The sequence below is a fragment of the Pongo abelii genome, chromosome 18 (assembly GCF_028885655.2).
Source record: "Pongo abelii isolate AG06213 chromosome 18, NHGRI_mPonAbe1-v2.0_pri, whole genome shotgun sequence".
In the NCBI taxonomy this organism is placed as follows: Eukaryota; Metazoa; Chordata; class Mammalia; order Primates; family Hominidae; genus Pongo; species Pongo abelii.
The window spans coordinates 56168707-56179386 of NC_072003.2; the positions used below are offsets into that span (position 1 = coordinate 56168707).

A 10680-nucleotide genomic window follows, 5' to 3' on the forward strand; every position below is an offset into this window, starting at 1 on the left:
GAAGGTCAGGGCTGACTTGCTCAAGTTCTCTCTGCTACAAAATGTGAGAGCTGAGATCTGAACCTAGTAAGGTGTTCTCTCTTCCCCCTCCCTGCTGGTTATGGTCATAAAGTCAGGCAAGGAAAAGCCATAGAATGTTTCTTGGAGGAGGTGAGCTTGGTGCTCCATTACTCTGAGGGTCTCCTTCTTCCTGGAGGCAGGAGACTCTATAAGAATTTATGAGGCAGCAGAGTCTACAAGTAAATCATGAATCCAGTTGAAAATGTTAATGAGGCCATGGACGTGGTGAAGGATTGAGTGACCTCGATGATATGGGAAGTGACCACTCGGCTTTCTCCCGCCCAGTCCCTTCGGCAGGTGAGGCTGAATGAGATTCTGCTGGATTACTCCCGAGACGCTGCTCTCATCGTCATGTAAGTAGTGCCTGGCTGGTGGGAGGACCAGTCTGTCCAGAGTCAGGTGTCTCAGCTCTGGGAAGGGGCTCAGCAGGGGCACCATGGAGGACCCAAGCCTTCCCCTGGGAAGCAGAAGGGCCAAAGTTCCCATAAACATAGCCCTGGTGATGCTCAGCGTGTGGCTGGGCCTGAGACTGCCCCACACCTGAGCTCTAGCTGGTAGGGGTCGAGGGCCTCACGTATCCCAGGCATCAGTGACCTCCCCTTGCCATTGCTTTTTCCTGTTGGCTGCCTTTTCCTACCAAATTCCACTTGGCAAAGAGGGAACCCAGCTCTTTCCAGAAGGACATTGACTCCTGGTTGTTCAGGAATCATTTGGCCCTCCTTGGCTGTTGGCCATTCCCAACTGATGTTGGTTCCAAGCCTGAGCAACAGAAACAGAGGCCTGTCCTAGCCTTGGCTGTTCCTACTGGACCCACGTCCAGTTCTGAGCCACCCCTGGGTATGTTAGCCAGGGCTGAGCAAGCAGAATGTGGGATGGAAGGTGACAGCTATGCAGCAAAGGTCTCAGGGTGGCTCTGCTCTCTGTGAGGCCTGTAAGAAGAACATGATCGGCCGGGCATGGTGGCTCACGCCTGTAATCCCAGCACTTTGGGAGGCTGAGGCGGGCAGATCACCTGAGGTCGGGAGGTCGAGACTAGCCTGACCAACAGGGAGAAACCCCGTCTCTACTAAAAATACAAAATTAGCTGGGTGTGGTGGTGCATACCTGTAATCCCAGCTACTCAGGCGGCTGAGGCAGGAGAATTGCTTGAACCTGGGAGGCAGAGGCTGCGGTGAGCCGAGGTTGCACCATTTCACTCCAGCCTAGGCAACAAGAGCGAAACTCCGTCTCAAAAAAAAAAAAAAGGAAGAAGAACATGATCAGCCAAGCCCTCAGCTCAGGGGACAAGGGGTCTTTGCCAAGGCAAGTAACTGGTCTCTCCTACATTTCCTGGGGGCCAACCACCTGGGAATCAGACAGAAGGGATCTTTCAGCTCTGGTGTTGCAACCCACTCCCAGACCTGTCACCATCTGACCTGGACTGCAGATGCCAGGTTCTGCAGGACAGCCGAAACGTCCATGGAATCTGCTTGCTCATAGCCTGAAGCCAGGACCAACTACACAATTTGCAAGGCCTAGGAGAAAACGAAAATGTGGGGCACCTTGCTCAGAAAATATTAAGAAGTTCTGTGGTCTTCCCTTTCAAAGCAATCTCCCTTACATTCTCACATAGGATGTATGGAATTTGTTTTTCAAAAAAATCTCACAGTGGTGGAAAGGAGGAGGGGGTGGGGTTCAACACAACTGATCATAGGTTGATCATTGATGTAGACAGATGATGACGTGGGCATGAAACATCAGGGTATCATTTTTCAACGTTCACCTGTTTGAACGTTTCCATAAATCTGCAAAATGCATCCTGCCTTGGAGAGCAACGACAAGTGCCTCATCAAGCCTGCTTTCTCTGGCAAGAAGCTCCCCAAAAACCTAGCACCACACACTGTTCTAGGAAGATGTGCTCAGATAGGAAGGATCCTTCAGCTCTGGTGATACAACCCATTCCCAGGCTTGTCACCATCTGACCTGGACTGCAGATGCCAGGATCTAAGGATATTAGAGTCATGAGAGGAGACCTCAGAACAAGTGGTCCATTGAGGGTGATAAAAGCAACTCAAACTATTTTCCCACTACTTCTGTTGTTTGAGTACTATATAAGTTGTATGCATCCCTTACTGCTGTGTCTGCAATACCCTGTTTCAGGAGAGCACCAGCAATATTTCTTTTATGTAGTATAAGTGCCCCTTTGAGAAAATCAAAACAGCAAATGGGTTCAGATTGAAAATGGCCAATGGCTTCTAGCAGATAAGTAGATGAAGCCTGAGGATACGCATCCTCCTAGGTCTCATCAAAGGCTAGAAGCTGAGCAACCAGTTTGGAGACCTGACCTGAATGTTTCTGGACCTCCAGTCTGTCTTAAGATGTCCATAAGGGTTTTTCCTCCCTGGATGTCTGAGGATTGACTGCCAACCTGAATGAATCAGTAAGTATCCAAACTAGGAAGGTCATGACCAACTGACTACTTCAGAGGAAACAAATGGTCATCTCTGTCCTTCACCCTGGGAAGGCAACAGTACCTAAGATAGAAATTCAGGACCAACTAGCCAAAATATACAAGACCACACTGGATATCATCTTTGCATTTGGATTTAGAACTAATTTTGATGGTGGCAAGACAACTAGCTTTGGCATGATTTATGATTCCTTGGATTATGCAAAGAAAAGTGAACCCAAACACGGACTTGCAAGATATGGCCTGTATGAGAAGAAAAAGACCTCAAGAAAGCAATGAAAGGAATGCAAGAACAGAATGAAGGAAGTCAGGGGGACTGTAAAGGCCACGTTGGTGCTGGCAAAAGGTGCTGGAGATTGGATCACAGCCAAAGGAGTAAAGGGGCGGCAGTGATGTTATCTGTGGCCATTGTGGATTTTTTAAAAGAAGATTAATAAACTAAAAACTCTCACATGAAAAAAAGATGCCCAGGAGAATTCAAAAGGCACCAGTACCAGTTACTCTTCATTGACAGGACAGAGGTAAAATTTTTGCTTTTACCAAGTAGCGGAATTTTGTCACCAGGAGAGTGGTTCAGGCAATTAGAAATGTGCTTGGGCCTGGGCACGGTGGCTCACGCCTGTAATCCCAGCACTTTGGGAGGCCAAGGTGGGTGGATCACTTGAGGTCAGGAGTTTGAGACCGGCCTGGCCAACATGGTGAAACCCCATCTCTACTAAAAATACAAAAAAATTAGCCAGGCATGGTGATGCACACCTGTAATCCCAGCTACTTGGGAGGCTGAGACAGGAGAATTGCTTGAACCTGGGAGGCAGAGGTTGCCGTGAGCCAAGATCATGCCACTGCACTCCAGCCTGGATGACAGAGCTAGAAATGTGCTTGGATAATACTCAAATGCTACTTCCATACACGAAAGCAGTTTTCAGAAATCATGTCTTAGAACATTCAGGCTGCTATAGCAAAATACCATAGACTGGGCTTATCAATAACAGAAATTTATTTCTCATGGTTCTAGAGGCTGGGAAGTCCTAGATCAAAGCATGGTAAATTCAGAGTCAGAGGCAGGGCTCCTTTCCTGACTCATGGATGGGCCTTCTTGCTGTGTCCTCACTTGGTGGAGGGAGCCAGGGAGCTCTCTGGGGCCTCTTTATAAGAGCACTAATCCTATTCATAGGTCATAGGGCTCTACTCTCATAACCTCATCATCTCCCAAAGGCCCCACCTCCTAAAACCATCACCCTGGGGATATGGATTTCAACGTGTGAATTTTGGGGGGACATGAATATTCAGACTGTCGCAAATGGTTCTGACTTATAGTTTCTCTTCTTCCCAATCACTTCCTATGTGCCAGTAGACAGTAGAGCATGTAGAATTCTTCATGATTCCTAATATCCTATGCAGTGTGCAAACCCTTCTTAGCAGATAAGTGTAAGAGCACAGAAGTCTAACAACAAACCAGAAGCAGACCATTGTCAGTCTGCCCCTGGGACTCAGTATTCCTCATGCCCCGATGTCCCCAATGCCAGTGTGTGCTTTATTTTTTTTTTTTAAAGAATGATTGTATTTATTTCTCAGATAGTGATATAACTTTTTTTTTTTTTTTTTTTTTTTTTTTGAGGCAGAGTCACTCTGTCGCCCAGGCTGGAGTGCAGTGGGGAGATCTCAGCTCACTGCAACCTCCGCCTCCTGGGTTCAAGTGATTCTCCTGCCTCAGCCTCCTGAATACCACCACCTCGCCTGGCTAATTTTTTGTATTTTTAGTAGAGATGGGGTTTCACCATGGTGGCCAGGCTGATCTTGAACTCCTGACCTCAGGTGATCCACCCACCTCAGCCTCCCACAGTGCTGGGATTACAGGCGTGAGCCACAGTGCCCAGCTGCAGATAGTGATATAATTTATAGTGTAGTCAATTGGGTTGAACTGCCACTTGCAACATTTTCTTGTGTGACTTAAGGCATTAGAAAAAAAGAAGAAGAATGTCAAGATGGTGACAGCAGGGCATTAGACAAACAAGGGACCCTCCTGAGCAGAAGGCCCCATGTGACTGTGCTGGTTGCACACCCAGGAAGCTGGCTCTGCCCAGAACAATGCTTTCTGGGGCTTTAGGAACATGATTTTTTTGTACAAAGAAAGTGCCCCGTGTTTCCTTGGAGAACAGTGATAAGGAAAGGGGCTGGGCTTATCTCCAGACCTCTTGCCAACACCTAGCAGAGAATGTTCCTAGGGCAAGGTTGGTCCAGGGTGAGCGCTGGGTCCAAGCGCAAGACAGTGGAAATGGCTTTGTCCTGGGACACCTCCCCAGACTCTTCCTTGGGTATGGTGCCTGGTGGGTGTGCATGGGTGTGCCAGACCACGGCTTAACGAGTGCCGCCTCTGTTCAGAGAGGCATGTGTGCATTTTGTCTACACCATTAGCCCACTGTGTGGCCTTGGGTAAGACCCCATGTCTCTCTAGCCTCAGTTTCCCTAATTATAAAGAGTTAACAAAAGTATTCCCAAGATTCTCTTTCATGCTAACATGCTGTGATTCTAAGTTTATTTGTCATTAAAATGAGTCAGTCTCAGCTGGGCATAGTGGCTCATGCCTGTAATCCCAGCACTTTGGGAGGCTGAGGCTGAAGGATTGATCGAGCCCAGGAGTTGGACACCAGCCTGGGCAACATAGTGAGACCCTGTCACTACCAAAAAAAAAAGAAAGAAAGAAAAGAATCAGTCTCTCAGTCTCTTAAGCCATAAGATGAAGAATTTCATCCCGGGAGGTGACCACCTGTTGGAATCTCTCCCTTCCCACCCCCCATCCCTACCACCATCCCCCAAACTCACAGGGTAAACCAATCCCCCACCCACCAGCCTTTGTGGGATTTGCCAACACAAGTAATTATAAATCCAGTGACCCAAGAGAAGACCCCTGCCCAGGGCTTCCCACCCCATGCCAGTAGCTACAGCTGTTGCCCAAAGAGGCCCCAGCTATTGGGCCAAGTCCACCAGGAGGACAGAGCAGCTGCATCTCTCCATCACTAATCTCCAACCTGGAGCCACGCCTAGTGCTTCTCTACAAGTTCAGTCAGAGAGTCCGCTTCATCAGAACCACCAGGGGACTGTGGAAAATGCAAGTTCCTCAGTGCCTTCCAGACCAGGCTCTAGGGTGGAGCCCAGAAATTCTGAGGAAGGGAAAAAAAAAATCTCCCAAGCCTCTGTGAAATGATTAGATCACATTGTCTAGCATTTGGGAGAGCGTGCTTGGAGCATTTTCTAGAGCCGGTTTGAGGCAGCACTTGGTTGATTGCTGTTCACTAATCAGTGGGTTATCAAATGGCCCCAGGTTTGAGCTCAGCTACCCCAGCACAGCTGATAAACCAGCCTCATAAAGAGCCCAGCAAGCTTTGACCAGTCTAGCAACATATTCCTGTTGGGTCCAGACGCCTCTTTTTTTCTAAAAACATTCCCTCCTCAAAGCCAAACAGCAATAATCAAAATAGCAATAATCAACATTGCATTTTATGGCTTGGGCCTCTATATGGTACTCAAGGCATCAGGCCTTATGAATTTGCAAAGCCCTAATTTTAAGACAGCATCTCACTCTGTCACCCAGGCTGGAGTGCAGTGGCAGGATCTCAGCTCACTGCAACCTCTTTGTTTTTTTGTTGTTGTTGTTGTTTCTCTTTTTGTAACCTGTGACTCATCTTTGGGCCTCTTTGGTCCTATAATTTTCTTTGTTTTGGGGGCGGGGTCTTACTCTGTCACCCAGGCTAGAGAGCAGTAGTGAGATCTCAGCTCACTGCAACCCCCACCTCCCGGGACTCAATCCTCCTACCTCAGCCTCCCAAGTAGCTGGGACTACAGGCACATGCCACCAGATCTGGCTAGTTTTTTGTATTTTTTTATGGAGACAGGGTTTTACCATGTTGGCCCAGGCTGGTCTCCAACTCCTGAGCTCAAGCAATCCACCTGCCTTGGCCTCCCAAAGTGCTGGGATTACAGGCATGAGCCACTGTGCCTGGCCTCAAAACTCTATTATAATCACCCCCTCACTCCCACTTTAGAGATGAGGAAGCCGCTTCAGAGGAGTTAAGCAACGTGGCCAGGGTCTTGCAGACAGGAAGTGGGAATTGCATCTGGAGCCTGTGACTGTGTTCTGATGCAGGGCTGTCTTTCACATCTAGGTTAGATCTGAAGTCGCCTTTCTTTGTGGCTAAGAGATGTAATTCTGAAAAAATGTTCCTTTGTTCTGGAACAGCTTTATTTCTGAAGATTAGTAGCTCAAGGCATGCACATCCTGTGAGCAGGAATAGAGCACGTCATTGATTGGTGTGGGGGCGGGGGTGATTTTAAAGACAGCTGTCTCTCGGACAGGTGGACAGGCTGTGTTGGGGGAGGGAACTCCATGCTGAAGCTTGAAAGTCTGCCACAGGTGTGATGGATGTTCCCCACCCCCATGGTGCAGGCACCATTTCTCTCATGGCCTTTGAAGTTTCTGAATTCAGTCCCTGAAATCATGTACTATTTCCTGGATGGTGTTGTCCGCCTCTTGCATAACTGCTCAGTCAGGAGAGTTTGGTCTCAGTACTCCTATGTCCCTTTCTCCTGGAAAGTCACTAAATATTTGAACTCAGATGACTATAGCTTAATGAAATGGCCTTGGTCCAACCCACCTTCCCTAATTTTTGAGACCTTTTTTTGTTTGTTTGTTTTGAGACAGAGTCTAACTCTGTTGCCCAGGCTGCAGTAAAGTGGCGCAATCACGCTCACTGCAGCCTCGACCTCCCAGGCTCAAACAATCCTCCCGCCTCAGCATCCTGAGGAGCTGAGACCACAGGCATGTGCCATCATGCCCAGCTAATTTTTGTATTTTTTGTAAAGACAGGGTCTCACCATGTTGCCCAGGCTGGTCTCAAACTCCTGGGCTCAAGTGATCTGCCCACCTCAGCCTCCCAAAGTGCTGGGATTACAGGTGTGACCACGCCTGGCCCGGGACATTGCTTTTTAAAGGAGAGTAGGGCTTGTCCCAGGTGAAGCTTTGTGGATGGAACTTCAAGTATGACATAGCTGTTTAGGATCCCAGTTACCCTTCTCAGAGGAGGTTGGAGTTGCTGTGAGCAGAGGCTGCTGCGGAGGGAAGATGCCAAGACCTCGGTTCGAATTCCAGCTTTGCCACCGCTGGCTTAGCTGTCGCGTGCTGGTCAGTACTAAGTGATGATGACAGCTGCTGACCTTACGGAGCGCTCGCTGTGTGCCAGACATTGTGCTGTGCCTGCGTGTGCTTTGCCGGCTTTAGCATCAGAAACATCCTGCGAGGGAGGTTTTTGTGTTCTTGCTTTAGGGAAGAGAAACTCTGCAAAGGTCATCTGGCTGAGGAAGTGGGAAAGCCACGACTCAGACACCAGAGCCTGGCTCTGACCTCAGCGCTCCAGCATCCTCCTCCCGCCCCGGTTCTCCCACCTCTGAAGGAGCGCAGTGCTTCGGGCCCTGCCCATTCCCCAGGGGGATGTACTTGGGGAAAACAGACATTCAAGTGAGTCCCATGGAAGGGGCTAGTGCCCCAGCTTCATGTGGCACCAGCTGGACCTGTGAGACACTGCTGGAGCCCACAGACCCTCCTGGATCCCAGAGCTGGGCAGCTGTGGCCATCCCAATGCGTTTTTGGAATTCTCCAGATAGTAGAAAAGTCACTTCCTGAAATAGTTGGAAGACATGGCTGGACAGCATTCCCAGGGCATCTTTTTATTCACACAGCATTGCACAGTTAAGACAAGGGGCCTCCCCATAGGCAGCGGTGGAGTCTTGCTCCCAGGGCCTCCTGCACAGGGCAGGAGGCAGGACAAAGACGCTGAGCTGGACAATGAATGAAGAGGAACATATCACATTGCTGTGGCCACAGGCCAACACAGGGCTGGAGAGGCAAGCCTGGCATGAAGCGGGTGGCCCGATAGGGAAGGGTCACCCACTTAACAAATATATACTGAGCCTGACTGTATCAGACTGTGCTCTAGGCACTGGGAAAAGGGGGGTGAATAAGACAGATCTGGCCTGCTTGTGAGCGAACATTCTAATGTGGGGAGACAAGCACATAAATCAGAAGATGCTGTTGGGACTGTGGAGGGCTCTGAAGGCAGTAAAGTGGGGTGATGTGAGGAAGAGGCGTGGGCAGCCTGCCCTGAAGGAGTGATCAGGGAAGGAGGTGGGTGCACTTGCCTGACTCAAAGGAAGTGACCAGGTGCAGAGCTGGGGCCGCTCCTTTCCCGGTGGGTGGGGAGAACGTCAAGTGCAAAGGTTGGAGGCAGGAGTGAGCTTGGCATTTTTTTAGGAATGGAAAGAAAGCCACAGGGCATCGGGGGTGAGCAAGGCGAGGGTGGGAGGAAGTGAGGTCGTGGGCTTGGCAAGGACTAGATCCCACAGGGCTTGTGGGCAATGGCTTTGTTTAGAAACGCTTCATGGCAGAAGGTCCATTCTGGGTCATGTTTGTGCGGAAAGTGGGGAGGTCATTCTTAGGGTGGGTGGAAGGAGCTCTGAGGGACAGTAAACAGACTCGCTGTTCTGAAAACAAACCGGGAGCTGGGCATGTGGAGAGGCCCCGTGGTAATCTCTCTTCTGCCACTTTTTCATGCCTTGCAGCACTTTGCCCATAGGGAGGAAGGGGAAGTGCCCCAGCTCACTGTACATGGCCTGGCTGGAGACCCTGTCCCAGGACCTCAGACCTCCAGTCATCCTGATCCGAGGAAACCAGGAAAACGTGCTCACCGTTTACTGCCAGTAACTCCAGGCTTTGCCATCCCTGTCCACAGCTCTGAGTGTGTGGGATGAGTTGGAACTCGATTGCCTCTGGTCCACAGGGATAAGACTCATGTTCTGTTGCACTTTAAGTGACAGCATCTGATGATCTCACCGAAAAAGATGGTAGATTTCCAAATCTGGCTGGACTCCACTTCCATGGGACACATTCCCTGGGTCTTGTTTTTATGGGCTAGAGAAATAGCAGATGGAGCTGCAAGGAAAACTCTCTAAAGGATCCTATTCCTTTTAAAGGATTTCTTTTGATTTTGATGACCATTAATTAAGAGTTCAGTCTTTGATTTGTATGCAAATTGGAGTCCGAATCCTGGGCGTGAATCTTGACCGTTTCTACAGACCTTCCTGGGTGAAAGTTCCTAAACCATGCCCTGCTTCCTCCAATAGGAGAATGGGAGCCTCACCTGTAGGACCTACAGGCTCTCTAAGGAATGCAGGGCTCTCTCTGAGCCTCCACAGCCAGGCAAATATATATATATATTTTTTTTTTGAGATGGAGTTTTTTCTCTTGTTGCCTAGGCTAGGGTGTAATGGCACGATCTCAGGTCACTGCAACCTCCTCCTCCCGGGTTCAAGCATTTCTTCTGTCTCAGCCTCCCGAGTAGCTGGGATTACAGGCGCCTGCCATCACACCCAGCTAATTTTTGCATTTTTAGTAGACACAGAGTTTCACCATGTTGACCAGGCTGGTCTCGAGCTCCTGACCTCAGGTGATCCACCCGCCTCGGTCTCCCAAAGTGCTGGGGTTACAAGCCTGAGCCACTGCGCCCGGCCCAGGCAAATTTCTTGAACCACTTCTCACTCCTGTCACTTTCAATAATGGGTCTTTGATGTCTTCACTGGTTCTTTGGATGAGGGACTTTTTGAACTTTTTTGGTTGCAACATACAATAAGAAATATATTTCACACTGAGACTTGCAGCTCACACACATGAAAACAAAAATGTCACAAAACAATACTTACCCTTCCCTGGGGGACATCCTCCAGTATGTTCTGTTCTGTTTATTTTTCACTGTTGGTTGCAATCCAATAAAATGACTTTGGGATCCACTCATGGGTGGGGACCCACACATTTGAAAGGCATGGCCACCTTTCTCTTGTGCCTTGCATTTGTCCACACACAGGGAGTCCGGCTGAGCTGGGGAAAGGCCACAGCTCGGTGTCATTGCCATTTTCCCAGCTCATCTCACTGGGAAGAAAAGCAGATTGACAGAACACGTGAGGAGGGGTATTGATGGCAGGAGAGTCAAAAAAGAGTTTTAAAGAAGGGGCAAGGTTGAAGGAGTCTAGTGGCAAGGGTAAGATTTCAGGCGTGGTTAAGAACAGAGGACAAGGATGTCAGGAATGAAGATGTGGAGAGGGGTGTAGAGATGGCAAGGTTGGCA

The 10680-nt window shown here is 49.2% G+C and overlaps 1 protein-coding gene and 1 pseudogene across 2 annotated transcripts in view; both read left to right on the forward strand.

Annotated features, from left to right (window-relative positions):
- Positions 1-10377, forward strand: part of SLC12A3 (solute carrier family 12 member 3) — a 50163-nt gene extending 39786 nt beyond the window's left edge. Inside the window, exons 25-26 of one of the 2 annotated variants that reach the window (XM_024233020.2) lie at positions 346-413; positions 9122-9263. In XM_024233020.2, the coding sequence (XP_024088788.2) occupies positions 346-413; positions 9122-9263 (210 nt within the window). 2 annotated transcript variants of the gene reach the window in all.
- LOC103892681 (small ribosomal subunit protein eS24-like) lies at positions 1852-2902 on the forward strand (annotated as a pseudogene).
- Positions 10378-10680: the final 303 nt, after the last annotated feature.